This window comes from Lathyrus oleraceus, chromosome 3, assembly GCF_024323335.1.
Source record: "Lathyrus oleraceus cultivar Zhongwan6 chromosome 3, CAAS_Psat_ZW6_1.0, whole genome shotgun sequence".
NCBI classification, from domain to species: Eukaryota; Viridiplantae; Streptophyta; class Magnoliopsida; order Fabales; family Fabaceae; genus Lathyrus; species Lathyrus oleraceus.
The window spans coordinates 264,069,059-264,083,857 of record NC_066581.1 but is presented as its reverse complement, the minus strand read 5'-3'; the positions used below and the strand labels follow the sequence as shown (position 1 = coordinate 264,083,857).

Below are 14,799 nucleotides of genomic sequence, written 5' to 3'. Positions count from 1 at the left end.
GAAGCTAGGGTATGCAATGATCCTTGAGGTCATGATATGAGATGTTATGGGCCATGAGGGATCTTAGGGCCAAAATTGGGGTCTTACAGATGCCCCTATTTAAGGTCGTTCTAGCCGGAGAAGTGAAGTTTAGAAATCTTCATCTCGACACGGTAGAATGGGCTTAAATAATAGTAATGAGACAAATTTTGGTCCCTAAGAGACCTCATGATGCAGGTGTATGCATGCAAAAGACATAGATTCTGTGGGGAATATGATTCACACAGAAGAAAAACGATCCATCGGAGTAATTCACTCACCAGTAGCAGAGACTACTAAGACTCTTATGGGGATAATAAAGAAAAAGAATGCGTGAGCAGGACACGACTTCAAGTTGGGGAAACGAAACTGACACAACGTGCGCAAGACACGACTCTGATTAGGAGATAACAGAAATCAGACTGGAGACCTCACTGGGGAAGTAAAGGACTCAAGCCGGGGAAAAAAGCAATTCCAAAGGAAAAACCCTCGTTGGAAAGACTCAAGCTGACTCGCAAAATGCATATACTGGGAAGAACACCAATACAGCAACACAAATAGAAACACAACCCCGCTGGGGAAATCTAGAAAAGACTTTCCAGGGGAAGCTAAAGGGTGAGATGTTACCGGTCAGTGAGTAACAAACTCAGGAAGAATGAATATCTGAGACCGGTATAAGGGTGATAGATATCAATCAACCAAACATCTGAGAACGACCTGAAAAAGGTACATAAACTCAGGGAAATCTGACTCCACAAGGGACCAAGGTCATAATGGGGAGCAGACAGGAAGGAAACACCAGGGATACCGGGTTGTAGGTATGTAACAGGTGACCGACCAAAGCGTGAATTGGTGTGTGTTCTAAAACACTCATCATCCTAAAGAGAGCGAAAGCAAACTTGTTTATAGGATGGACATTTGATTCTATAAAGAATGCAAATCTTACTCAATTGGGGAAACAACAAAGGATTCAACCGAAGAGTGCATGAGATATATTATCTATAGCCGTCAAAACGTAGATAATATTCTCGCATGGAAAATTATCCTGAACCGGGTTGTAGGTTGTTTATAGGATAAAATCCGGAAATGTGAATTGGTGTATATGCCAAAACACTCATCATCCTGAAGAAAGCTAGAAAAGCGGACTTGTTTATAGGATGGATATTCGATTCCACAAGGAATACGAATCTTACTCTGCGGAGAAAAACAATCAAAAGATTGACCCAAGAGCGAACGAGATATAATATCCATTACCGTCAGAACGTGGATAAAATACTCAAAAGGAAGATTATCCTGAACCGGGTTGTAGGTTGTTTATAGGATAAAAATCCGAAAATGTGAATTGGTTTGTGTTCCAAAACACTCAACATCCTGAAGAAAGCTAGAACAACAGTCTTGTTTATAGGATGGATATTCGATTCCACAAGGAATACGAATCTTACTCTACTGGGGATAATCAACAAGGATTCCAACCAAAGAGCGCATGAGACATATTATTCATTACCGGCAAACCGTGAATAATATACTCGAAAAGGAAGAGACACCAGAGATACCAAAGTATATAATAGGTGGCTAACCAAAAAGAGAGACAATCGATACCAAGCATCCGGGTGACCGAAAGACAACTCAAAGGATAAATTGCAAGCACCCGGCAATTATCCAACAACGAAGAAATATTCGACTCCGCAAAGGGAAAATAACGAATCTTACTCGACTAGGGAAACGCAAAAAGGTTTCAACTGAAGAGCGCACGAGATATATTATTCATAGCCGTCAAAACGTGAATAATAACCTCGCAAAGGAATATTATCCTGAACCGGGTTGTAGGTTGTTTATAGGATAAAATCCGAAATGAAAGGCATCGGGATACCAAAACTAGGTATATAAAGATGACCAATCCAAGGGAGCAACAGACATTACCAACAAGAGGGTAAATGAAAGAAGACTCACCGGGGATACATCAATGATCCGGGGAACACAATCACTGACAAACGGTGAAGGGACCCGCTGGGGATAAAATTGCTAGCATACGACAATTATCCACAAAAGACTTGCTGGGAATATCAACATTGAATACTAAATGAAGATAAACACAAAGAGGGGATTACATCTACCAAAGATTGGATAGAAAACCACAGAAGGGGAATTGTCATTGGTTGGGATGAACAACAAAGTTAACTCCGTTAGGGGAGAAAACAGGTTCATAACTACCGGGTTGTAGGTAGAAAAAACCGCAAAGATAGGACTTACAACTGCTGGTTTGTAGGCAGAGGCCCAAAAAGATTCCACTGAGGATAAGATGAATGAGCGCCGGTTAGTAAGCAACTATTCATTTATACCACAGGGAAGCACGAGAGACAGTTGAAAGAAAGCCAGTTTGGGGATCGAACCAAAAAAGGCGGACTGAATCAAGACTCGTCCTAATGAGGATGTAACTCAAAAGGGAAAACCCGTCCCAATGTGTGTTGGGAGGGAAACGGAAGAAACCGTCATCCACGAGGATGTATCTCAGTGGGGAACTACAGAAGGAAAGACAGACTTTTTCTGCTTACGGGGCTGACTCTATGTGGAGAGATTTAAAACCCGACATCCGCTTGGGAAGATCTTTTAGAGAGATCTATGAAACCCATAGCAGGAGACACTACAACAAACAAGACCTTAGACAGCGCTTTTTTTAGCCTTAGACAGCGCTTTAAAGCGCTGTCTAAACCTCCGCTGCTAAAGGTTTAGACAGCGCTTTTTTAAATCTTAAAAGCGCTGTCTAAGCCCCCCACCTTAGACAGCGCTTTTGCCAAAAGCGCTTTATAAGACCCTCTTATTTTAAATTTTTTAGGTATACCTTAGACAGCGCTTTTGAAAAGCGCTGTCTAAGCCCCACCCCCTTAGACAGCGCTTTGGCCAAAAGCGCTTTCTAAGACCCTCCTATTTTAATTTTTTTAGGTATACCTTAGACAGCGCTTTTCAAAAAGCGCTGTCTAAGCCCCCCCTTAGACAGCACTTTTGCCTAAAGCGCTTTCTAATCCCCCCCTTAGACAGCGCTTTTTACAAAAGCGCTGTCTAAGGTTTACGAAAATTTTTGAAGCTTTTTTTTTAAACCACATTTTTTCCAGGTTTATAAACCAGAATTTCTACCTGTTTTCAACCAGATTTTGACAGACAATTATCACATTTTATATATGCCATTTTGGCCTTTTTTCTACCAATTTTTGGCTAACAAATATATATATATACCAATTCAAACCAATTTTGCCTTAAATGTATCAAAATAATAAATAATCACCTGTAGTTCCTTTATTTCTACTCTACCAACAACTGGCCAGTTCAACGGAGGACGGTTTCCTTCGATTAACTCTGGAGCCTCACTTGGTACATGCATATATTGGTTCAATCTCTCCACTGATATTATATAATTTGCTGTATTGCATTGGTATTGAATTGAAAATACTAAGGAAGCATTAAGTGAAAGACCGTATGAGAGAGCCATGCCAATAACTCCTGAAATAACATCATTTGTTGAAATTTTAATACCTCCATAAGACAAAGCAGTTAAAGGGACATTCTAAATACAGTAGTAGAAGTTATCTCACCGGAGGAGAATGTTCCGGTTGGAAGTACAACCATACAAAGTGCAGCAGATGCAAGAACAACTGCACTCACTGTTTCTAACCGCTGAATCAACCACTCATTTGCCGCAAAACTATGAAAGAAAGGAGCAGCATTGATATCAATTAGATCAAGGTTCTTTACGAAAAAACGATCTTCTTCTTCAAAAGCCCTTATTGTCACAGCACCAGCAACTGATTCTGCAAGATGATTAGCTATAAAGGATTTTGTTATGCCATTCATCCGCATCAGTTCTTTTGCTGTAGCAAAGTAGTATCTCTGCATGAAAAAAAAGTTAGACTTATCAACTAGCACATTTTAAATCTATGAAAAAATACTATAATATATCAATGTTAAAATTCAAAGAATTTGTTCATTACTTGCAAGCGCAGTGCAAAATAAATCATCGGTATGGAGACAAACAAGACTTGCCAAGTAACTACTGCTAAAACAGTTAGACTTGCATAACAAGTCGTAGTAGCTGCCACAGCAAAAAGAAGGCCAAATGGAACATCAAGATCAACAATGCTAAGATCAGAAGAGACCTAAACAACGAAATAAGAGTCAAAACATAAGTATTTGTATTTCCCTTTCATTGCATTAAACTTAAATGAAAAACAGAAAATAGATAATGTTAAGCATGCTTACCCTACTGAGTATACGTCCCAAAGGCGTCGAATCATAAAACAGCATAGGTGCACGAAAAAGGGAGTTTAGTAGTTGTAAAAACAAAGACTTCGAAGACTGAAGACCCAGAGCAACTGTAAGAAGACTTCTCATGAATAAGAACACTGCTGAAGTAACTCCAATCAACAAGTAAACTAGAATCAATCTCAGAGTGCTGACTTTAGGATTGTCAACATTAGCAGCCATCCACGAGTTTTGCAATATCTGACCAATCACAAATATAAGGTGAAATAGAGAAGCGATCAAGAAGTATGCGTATCCTTTGTTCTGATTCAAATACTGTAAGTATGGCTTAAGGCCATGGTCTCCTATCTCTCTCTCTTCTTGCTTAATCAATTGATCGCCTTTTGGTGCTTCGAACTCCTTTTCCTTCTCCACGTGTATTTTTCTTATCTCTTTAGCAGAACTTGAATGTCTTTCAGAAGAAGTAACATCCATAAGCCCCTCAGAACCAGCAGTTTCTCTGTGAGCATTCACAAGATCCTGAAAATCTTTGCATGATGTTAACAAATCATGATAAGTAGCAGCCTGTAGGATTTCTCCATCTGACATCAACTGTACCGCAAAATTTGAATGCATAATTTTCAGTTAGCCGAAGATTAAATAACAACTGCTAATTTGAACGCATAACAAAATTTACAACTATTGATTACACGCAGAAAAAGAAAAGAAAAGCAAATAACAATGAGATAAACATAATCAGTGATTTAAGATGTATAAAATTACCAAAACAAAATCAAATGCTGGAAGAAAGTCAACTTGATGAGTTACAAGCAAGACCGTCTTCTCAGCAAGTCCTTCCATAATGTATTCCTGTCAAATTAATAGCGTTATAATCATATAACTATTTTATAAAAAGTGTGTGCGTGCATGCTTGTAGGAAGGAAGCATTTGAAATATTTACAATATTTGAACACAGTATGAGAAGAAAGGATGTTGACCTTACATTAAACAAATTTGTGGCAGTATGTGCATCAACAACACTGAATGGATCGTCCAAGAGATATATATCAGCATCCTGATAAAGAGCGCGAGCAAGTTGAATTCGCTGCTTCTGACCACCACTCAAGTTAACCCCTCTCTCTCCTATTTCAGTGAGATCACCATGGGGAAGCAACTCAAGGTCTTTCTCTAGTGACGACCTCTGAAGTGTTTTCTGATATTTTTGAGCATCCATAGGTGATCCAAACAATATGTTATCCCTTATTGAACCTGTCTGTATCCATGTTGTTTGAGACACATACGCAAACTTCCCATAAACATCAATCTGTAATTCAGAAAAGATAACAAATACCTCTTAATATTAATTGTCAAATGAATGACAGAAAGTTATAATTATTGAAAGTATGACAAAGTTATAATGGTAATGCGATGAAAGTTATAATTATTGAAAGTATGACAGAGTTTATATAACTTAAAAAAGGAACAAAATCTTACTTTCCCATGAGTGTTAGGAACTTCTCTGAGAATTGCTGCTAAGAGAGATGATTTTCCTGAGCCAACCTCTCCACAAATTGCGACCTTTTGTCCAGGGCTAACTTCCAAATTTATATTTCTCAAAGTTGACTTTGACACATTACTATCTTCCCATGAAAATTCAGCAGACTTGATTGAAATTGATCCCCTCCTATTACCATCAGAATACCTATTCCTAACACTTTCACTCTGCAGTTCAGGTGCCTCGAGGAATTTTAGAATCCGAGTGAATGCAACTTTTTCCTGAATGACCACCCCAATAACATCGGGAATGGATCTAATCGGTTCTTGAACAAGGCGTAAAGTTGCCACAAAAGTGAAAACATTATTCGCATGCAAAGGAACGTTAAGAAAATAACACGCTCCAAACGTAACAGCAGACACCAAAACAGGTGATGACCAAAAGAGAAATGCGTTGTATGCCTTTCTCAATTGCACTGCTGACAACCATTTAAGCTCCTCATTTCTTAATCCTTCTATAGAATTCTTAAAGCTGGTTTCCCATGCATACAACTTCAGTACTTTCATGTTAACAAGAGCCTCAGAAGTAGCCTTCAATCTTGCATCTTGTGCCACCATTAGCTTGCTTTGAAACTTGTGTTGTAACTTTGCAACTGGTGTATTGCAAAGTACAGTGATAACTATCACTACCAAGGAGGCAATTGTAGCTAGCCCAACGGCACGGAAAAGTATTACTAATGAGATACATAGCTGAAAGCTAGTAGTCCATGTTTGGTGAAACCAAAACGGAAACTCTCCGATTCTATAAGCATCCACAGTCACATAATTCATTATCTCACCGCTAGAGTGCGTCAATCTAGCAGAATTGGATAACCTCAGTTGCTTTTTATAAACGGCTGCAGTTAGCAGCGACCTAACTTTGAGACCGATGAGTCTCGAGCGGAAGTACCACTGCCTTTGTGACAGGGATTCTATAATTTTTATTACGAAAAGTGCTATAGCCAATACAAAACCTTCGTATTTGAAACTCTCATAACCCTCGGCAACTAATATAAAGGAATTCAAAAGCATAGGTCCAGAAGACATTGCAAGTACCTTAAGCAATGCAAAGAATCCAGAGATCAAAATTTCTCTCGAATGACATAAAACCATTGTCTTCAAAACAGATGGTTGTGAGGATGGATCCTTCTGATTTTGCTTGTTTAATTGCTCTAGAAACATCGAATAACAACTTTCTGCTCTATCTTCCTCCCTCAACATCGGCACATCTTCGTCCTGAAGTGTTTTCTCTTTACCACTTTTCATCAAAGAATTCAGCCACCAAAATGAAATCCTACTGAAGAATCCAGCTTTCACAAATAGTGTCACGCGGCTAACGGAATCGTCTTTATTTGACTCACCATTTAAAGGAGCGTAAAGGCTTCCATTGATTTCTCTGTCAGTGTCGCTACACTTAGATTCCCTATATGTGCATAATAGCAATAAAATTGCCCCAGGAAAAGATAGAACATCCACTCCTACTTTGAAGGACAAGTGCATACTAACGATTACATAAAACAAGGATAAAGCACAGTTTATAGCAGAAACGAAGAAATGAAGAAATATTGAAGAACATACCGCAAGAAATGAAGAACAGTAGAAACGAAAAACGAAGTCAACACCCAAATGTCGAGACACGTACGATTCTTCAAACACGTTCAATGATTGAAACCGAAAAATGGAAGTGTATTCGTGTTCGCTGTTATGGTTTTCGCTGATAGGGTTTCAACGTTCGCAGGAGGGAAAACAAAAGAACAGAGAACGAAAATTGAAATGGAGTCTGAAATTTTATTTTAATTAGACCTTAGACAGCGCTTTTGTGGAAAGCGCTTTCTAAGGTATGCCTTAGACAGCGCTTTCCAAAAGCGCTTTCTAAACCCCCCCTTAGACAGCGCTTTTGGTTTTAATTTTTTTTTTAATTTAAAGACTTTAGACAGCGCTTTATCAAAAGCGCTGACTAAGGTCTATATTTAAAAGCGCTTTCTAAAAGCGCTGTCTAAGGGGGGGTCTTAGACAGCGCTTTTAGAAAGCGCTGTCTAAGACCCCCCCTTAGACAACGCTTTCATTATTTTTTTGGAACATTTTCCGTGTTTTATTTTAATTTTAACCTTAGACAGCGCTTTCTTTTAAAAGCGCTGTCTAAGATGCGCTGTTAAAAGTCATTTTTGGCGTAGTGAGACAAAACAAACAAGAGATATATGGCAAACAATGCAACATGAATATCTGAATGTTTCATGAATATGCATGAATATGCGTGTTTATGTTTGATGAATGCTGACAAAACAGACATATCTAACACAACAGCCCAGGAATCAAACGCCCGGTATTATACTTCCATGGGGAAAAACCAGCTGGAAAGCCAATCTGTGGAAATCTGCATGTTATACAGCAAAGATCTGCGGATACTGCAGGGGAAGCAGAGATATCAGGATACACCAAATCTCTGAGTAACGGATCAGCGAAAGTCCCAATTAGGGCACAGAAAGTCACAACGGGCAAAACCGCCACCAAGACGAATCTGTTGGGAACAAGAGAAAATCCCAAAACATCTGCAGGGGATCCCAGTTTCAATTGAGAAACAACAGTTCACAGCACAATAAGAATTGTTGCAAAAGCAACTCCAAACAATTCCGGGGAACAACCCACTGCAGGAGAACAAAATCATCCAAGTAGAATCTAACTGCATAAGCAACTCTACTGGGGAAAGCCGTCAGCTACTCTTTCGGGGAACAACCCACTGAAGGAGAAAACACCACACAAGTAGGTTCTGCAACAAACCACTCTACTTGGGGAGAATATGCATCTGAAGGATCACATCAGTAGACTCTGCAATAAAAGCCACTCTACTGAGGATCAAAAACAATCAGGAAATCAATCCAATCTCTGGATGACGGAGCTATCAACCGACCGTACTGGGGATTGGAGGAGATTCGACAGGCAATATTGCCACAACAACCATTCTGCAGACAATGCTGGGGAGAGATGGATGAAAAATACTGGGACATCAGCCCAATCAACCGCTGAGTAGGAAAAATAAATCCCGCTCTGCTGAGGAGAACCAATACTCTGATAGAGAGAAATCAACAACTCTACTGGCAACTGCACTGGAGAGAGTAACAACAACTCTGCTAGCGACTACAACGGGGATATCAATACCCGCTCCGCTCGCGGCTGCGCTGAGGGGATAGATAAAATACGGGTATAACAACCCACTGACTGAATCTTCCAAAAATAACATCCATGCTGGAGAGAAACTGCTGCTGGAGAAAACTGAGTCTTCAACAACACTCTGCTTACGATTATGCTGGGGAACAACCCCATCAACAACTCTGTTTGAGGAACAACCCCAACAAAGATCTGGAGAGAGGGATACAACCAAACCAGGAACATGAACAAAAGTCTTACCTGTTGGGAATCATACCACCCTTGGGAGAGCACTGAGACATCCTCAGGTATCCTTTCATCATTGTGAATATTCACTTTGTTTAAAACAACAATTTTGAAAAATTTGATTTGTTTAAAAACAATGACATTTTATCAATTAAAACATGCAAAACATTTGTCGAATTGAACAAAATAAGAATGCAAATAATTGGGTAAAAAGCTCAAATTTATTTGATGGAATGGTAGCCTGCAAATGGCAAGACTCCATAGATCTGTACAAATTTGAAATCAGTGATATATATTGGAAGAGGGCTACATTGAACATAATGATCCTTTCTCTACCAATTTGAATCTCGATGTATTCGAAGCTTCAGTTGACGACGAATCGAGGATCCCTGACGAAAAGACGGCTGGTGACCAGAAAATCTTGTCAGGATGCAGTTACTTGCCAAATCCCTAATTTTTGCCTAGATTGCCCCAAGGTGAGGTACTCAATCTAGCGGGATGCAAATATACTTTTTTCCAAGTCTCTAACTTTTGCCTGGATTACCCTTGCGGGTTCTCCACCGAGACGCTCATTTTTGCCTAAGCCGCCCTTTCGGGTTTTCAACTTAACGAGCTATTCTGTTTTCATTTGCATATACTTTTTTTTAGGCAAAGTATTTCTTGACTGCATCTGAATTCACAGGACGAGTGAAATCCTCCCCATCCATTGTTGTAAGCATTAAAGCTCCGCCTGAAAAGGCTCTCTTAACAACATATGGACCCTCGTAGTTTGGAGTCCACTTGCCCCTGGAATCGGGCACGAAAGACAAAACTTTCTTGAGCACGAGGTCACCTTCTCTGAACACACGAGGCTTGACCTTCTTATTGAATGCTTTCTTCATTCTCTGCAGATATAACTGACCATGACACATGGCAGTTAATCGCTTCTCTTCAATCAAATTCAGCTGGTCATAACGACTCTGAGTCCATTCAGCATCAGTCAACTAGGGACTTAAGGGTATGCTTTTTTCTTTTTTCTTTTGAAAAGATTTGAAAAAATTTTCCTGATTTTTGATTTTTCATCTTTTCACCCTCTTCTCTTTTCTTCCCTTTTTTTTTACATTACATTTGTAATGCCCCAGTTTGACTGTTCTGCTGATTCTCATGATACAGCTGAATGAGCTTCCTTTGTGCTCAAGAAGTCGGGTAATCTCATCAGGAATCCCCTTCAACATCATCTTCCTCTGCTTCGAATACAAAGAATTCAAGATTGGGAGATGGCGTTGGATCATTATGTTCAATGGGTTTAGAAATCCCTGCATAATGATTCTGGATATGAAAAGCTTTTTGAATTTAAACAAGCAAATCATTTATGCAGATGAAAAAGATTGCTTTTATTCTTGTTTTTATGGGTTTTTTGTGATCACTGATTTCATGCAAAAGCAAAAAGTGAAAACAAATGTTTGACAATGCATTAATTGAATGAAAACATCATTGTATATATGCTGCCAACAATGTCATCACTTCTCCTTTTGGCATGGGAAAAGGGTTTTAAACAAAGTGAACAATTTACTCTGATCTATGGATAACTGTAGGAACATATACAGCGACCCAATTGTGGCAGACACCACTAGGAATAACGAAGTTGTTCAGATCTTCTGTATCCTCTTCCAAGATAGCAGCAGCTTCCTCTTCAGGCTGATCATCGTGGATGAAACCTCCACTTGTGAACAGACCTTGCTCATTGAATGCCCCAGAACAGTAGCCAATGCCAGCCCGGGATCTGTTGTCTTCCAGCTCGATCATCTTCCCCAAACCAGCAATAGGAATAAATCCTTCAGAACACTTGGTCTGGCAAATCCTCCTCTGAGTTCATAATTCTCTTGCTCAAAATGATCCATCACATCTGGCAGAGATGGCTCTGGTATAGTACCGGCAAAGTGCGTCTTCAAAATAAATGAAGAGCACGGGGATCAGACCACAGGACCAGAAGCTGAGAACGACGCCTGCTTATGCAAATGATGCATGAAGTGTTTGTGCATATGCTTGTTTTTATCTCAAAGGAACTCAAAGGTTTCACTTGCAAACTTTGAAATATTAACACTTTGATCGTATATGAGAATATCTCATCAGATATATCAGGTGAAAAAATTTTCCAGGTTTTTTCGTGTTTGAACATTTTTGCAAATAAACTCCTTTGAAGTTCCTTGAAAATTTTCTCTTTTTATCCGATGATATGGATGCAGATGAATGCATGAATGCATGAATGCAACAATCACACTCAAGGATCAAGCAAAGCACACCAGACAAAGGTCATGGGAAAGCTCATTGCATCCCTAATATCAATCATCCATTTTGGTGGATTTAGGTTTTCACCTTATCGACACCCAAGTTCCATTGATATTAACGGTACATGAACCGGCTCTGACATCCTTAATATCAATCATCCATTTTGGCGGATTATGGTTTACACCTTATCAACGCCCAAGTTCCATTGATACTAAGGTTATCTGAACGACTCAACCATGAATCACGGGTTTGCTGAGAGTCACGAGCATGGAGTCTTGGTTAAGAACCACCCAAAGGGAGTGTACTAGGGTTTAAACCTGCCAGACATGTTCTACCAGAGGTTCCCATAATCATCGTCCCATCTCTCGGATATTATCGGAGGAACGAATACTCGTATTCCAAAAATATTCTCAAGAGAGACTCTTATGAGTGTAGTATCGCGTAACAATTGCATCAGATCTTACATCTGAACGACCTCCGCACTACGTCCTAAAAAATAGGCCAAGATGGGTTTGGTAAACTAAGGTCCTTGGCTTCTAAGGCACATGATTGAAAGAATAATGCCTAACCACAAATAACTTGTGTGACATTATTAATCCAACATGACCTCCACCAAGTGAATGGACTCGCAAGTCAACTGGCTAAGGAATACTCCACACCAGTCAACAAGACTATGCCATTCCCCTATCCTAAGGTGCACTCGAGTTCGGGTACAGAACTCATCTCACAGAGATCACCAAAGCAAATAGCAATTATATATCAAGCAATTCAAACATTACAATCAATACAGTTATCCCAAATTGTACAAAAATATGTCAAATAACAAATAATAATATATCATACAACAAGGGTGAAAAGTAGGCAATACCACCAAGGAAACTCTGTCCCCAGCAGAGTCGCCACTTTTCTGTAGCGGTGTATTCGTCGCTATATGATCTATTGATTAAATCATAAGCAAAGTATACAAGTAAATAGAGTCGCCACCGCACTTTTATTTATCCAAAGGACTGGCTAAAAAGCGAACAAAAGCCTAAGAAGTTTTACACGTAGAAAATCAATGAAAAGATCAGAGATCGGGGTAAGGGGTAAATTACGCAATGGGAAGGTGTTAGGCACCCATCACGTCCTAGGTACTCCTAGGGAACCTTTTTCACACTTGTTGTATAAGAAAAATGTTTATTTATTTTTGACATATTGTGCAAACATGAATGGGATGATGAGAAAAGAATGTACATGTTAATTATTTTTGTGTTCGAACGGATGAACCCGTTGCCTACGTACCTTCCATCAAAGGTAAGGATCAAAACGCCGTAGTTCGGCTAAAAACTTCCAAAAGTTAGTGGATTCAATTTTAAAACAAAAGCACTAAGGTCTTACGTTACCCACGGGAGAAAACTCAACCTTAAGAAACAACAAGTCCACCATGTGAGAAAAGCTTCAACTTGCTAGAGAGGGGTTAACCCTATAATAAGCAAGGAATACTTACAATTCAATCAACTAAGGACAAATAAGTGAGATTAATATCAACCAACTAGGGTAAATCAAACCTATAGCTAATGTATGAAAACTTAACAAACATGGACAAAGCCACAAAGTCATTTGAATGGGTGAAGTTAATTGATTTGGATTATTTACAAAGTATGGTCAAAGTATGATTAAAGTCAATTCGAAATGAAGTATTTACAAAAATGAAGTTTGGAAAATCATGGACTTAAGGTCCAGGTTTCTAATTTGGAAAGAAGGTGAGAATGTTTGCACAACATGTATATACAAGTTTGAAAAGTCAACAATGTGAAAAGGATTTGAAACAAGAGGGGTATGGATGGTGGAGTGTAAAACTTCCTAGAGGTTCACCTCTTGAAATCATATAGAAGATGATTCAAGTGTGTCCTTTGGAATGAGGAACAAAGCAAGTTAGTAGAATAACAGACAAGGTGATACCGGATGCCACTCAATGGTCTTATTCCAATCTCACACAAAAGCGGATACCGGATACCAATAAATGGATTTACACCAATCTCCTAAAATGAACAATGATACCGGATGCCAATAAATGGTCTTACTCCAATCTCATAAAGTGAAACAAAAACAAACATGGAAGTCAACTGCCAATCTATCTGGACTTAGGTTAACCTCCACATATGGTCATAGGAAAACAAATGCCAAATTACATGGGCTTACAATGAATCCTCACATACAACAACAAGCTCAATCAAAGAGCACAGAGGATATGAGTGACCAATGAAGTGGTCTTACACTCTATCCCTTTCATGTCATAGGAACAAAAGCCAATCAACATGGACTTACAATTGTCCTCAATGGGAAAACATCAATGTCACAAGGACAAATGAAAGGATGATGCACTAATGGCAATCAATGGTGGTAAATGCACAATGGCAAACAAGTAATCATGTATAGATGAATCAAGCAAATAATCAAACAAGGTCATTTATCACACACTATATGCAAGCATCAGGCTCAAACAAGGGGGTGAGGCATTAAAGCCAACTGGAATAGGGTTAATATTGCTCTTAACCTTGCCATTGAGAGGCTAAGGTGAAGCAGATGAATGGATATGAGGGGTGTGCCTCATCACTCTTATCCCTGGTCAGGGAGAGCATTGAATATCAGAAGGTGCGGGAGTTCAGAAAGGGGGAACTCTCTCCACAAATTAGACTCGATAGATCTTGGGTTTGGATCCCAATGCTACAACCATGTAATGGGAGCAAGGAGAAGACACACAGAATAGTGGGAGATAGGTTGCATATCTCTTATATCCACCAATTGCCTTATTAAAAGGACTTTACCTGCTTGGGGACAAACATAAACAATCACAAACATTGCCTCTTAAGGAGGACTTCAGACAGTTGCCTGGCTAAATAACAAGCCAGGTCTTCCAGACTACATGAAGATAAGAGAGTCTACCTCAATGCAAATGCTATACAAGCAAAGCAATGCAAGTTCTTAAGAGAACTGAGCAACTAAGGGTACCTGAAATCAATCAAATATAATCAGCATCCCAACATAAACAAAGCAACAACATAAGAATCAACGACCAATGTACAATCAAACAATACAATATGTGCATAGCATAAAGCTCAAGTGAACCAAGCACCCTACAAGACAAACAAGTTAGTTCACAATAATCAAATGAAACAATTCAACTTGCATTAGTTCCTTTAAAGCACTTTGCTTCTTAACCTGAAAAGTCAAAGTCAAACTCAAACATGAGTAACAAGACCACTAGGACAAGCCTAGGGTCCAAAGGATGGAAAAATCTTAAAACAGCAAGTGAAACAAGATCAAAACCAAGATAATTCAATTAAGAAGAAGGACCAATTGGCCTCATATCAAAAC

The 14,799-nt window shown here is 39.2% G+C and overlaps 1 protein-coding gene across 1 annotated transcript in view; it reads right to left on the bottom strand.

Moving 5' to 3' along the window:
• Positions 1-14,799, bottom strand: part of LOC127130756 (ABC transporter C family member 10) — a 50,405-nt gene that overhangs the window by 28,933 nt on the left and 6,673 nt on the right. The window contains exons 2-8 of the mRNA XM_051059721.1: positions 6,841-7,430; positions 5,255-5,575; positions 5,035-5,121; positions 4,270-4,863; positions 4,002-4,166; positions 3,606-3,900; positions 3,299-3,513 (exon numbers count right to left, since the gene is read on the bottom strand). Coding sequence (XP_050915678.1) covers positions 3,299-3,513; positions 3,606-3,900; positions 4,002-4,166; positions 4,270-4,863; positions 5,035-5,121; positions 5,255-5,575; positions 6,841-7,430 — 2,267 coding nt within the window. The remainder of the gene's footprint in view (positions 1-3,298; positions 3,514-3,605; positions 3,901-4,001; positions 4,167-4,269; positions 4,864-5,034; positions 5,122-5,254; positions 5,576-6,840; positions 7,431-14,799) is intronic.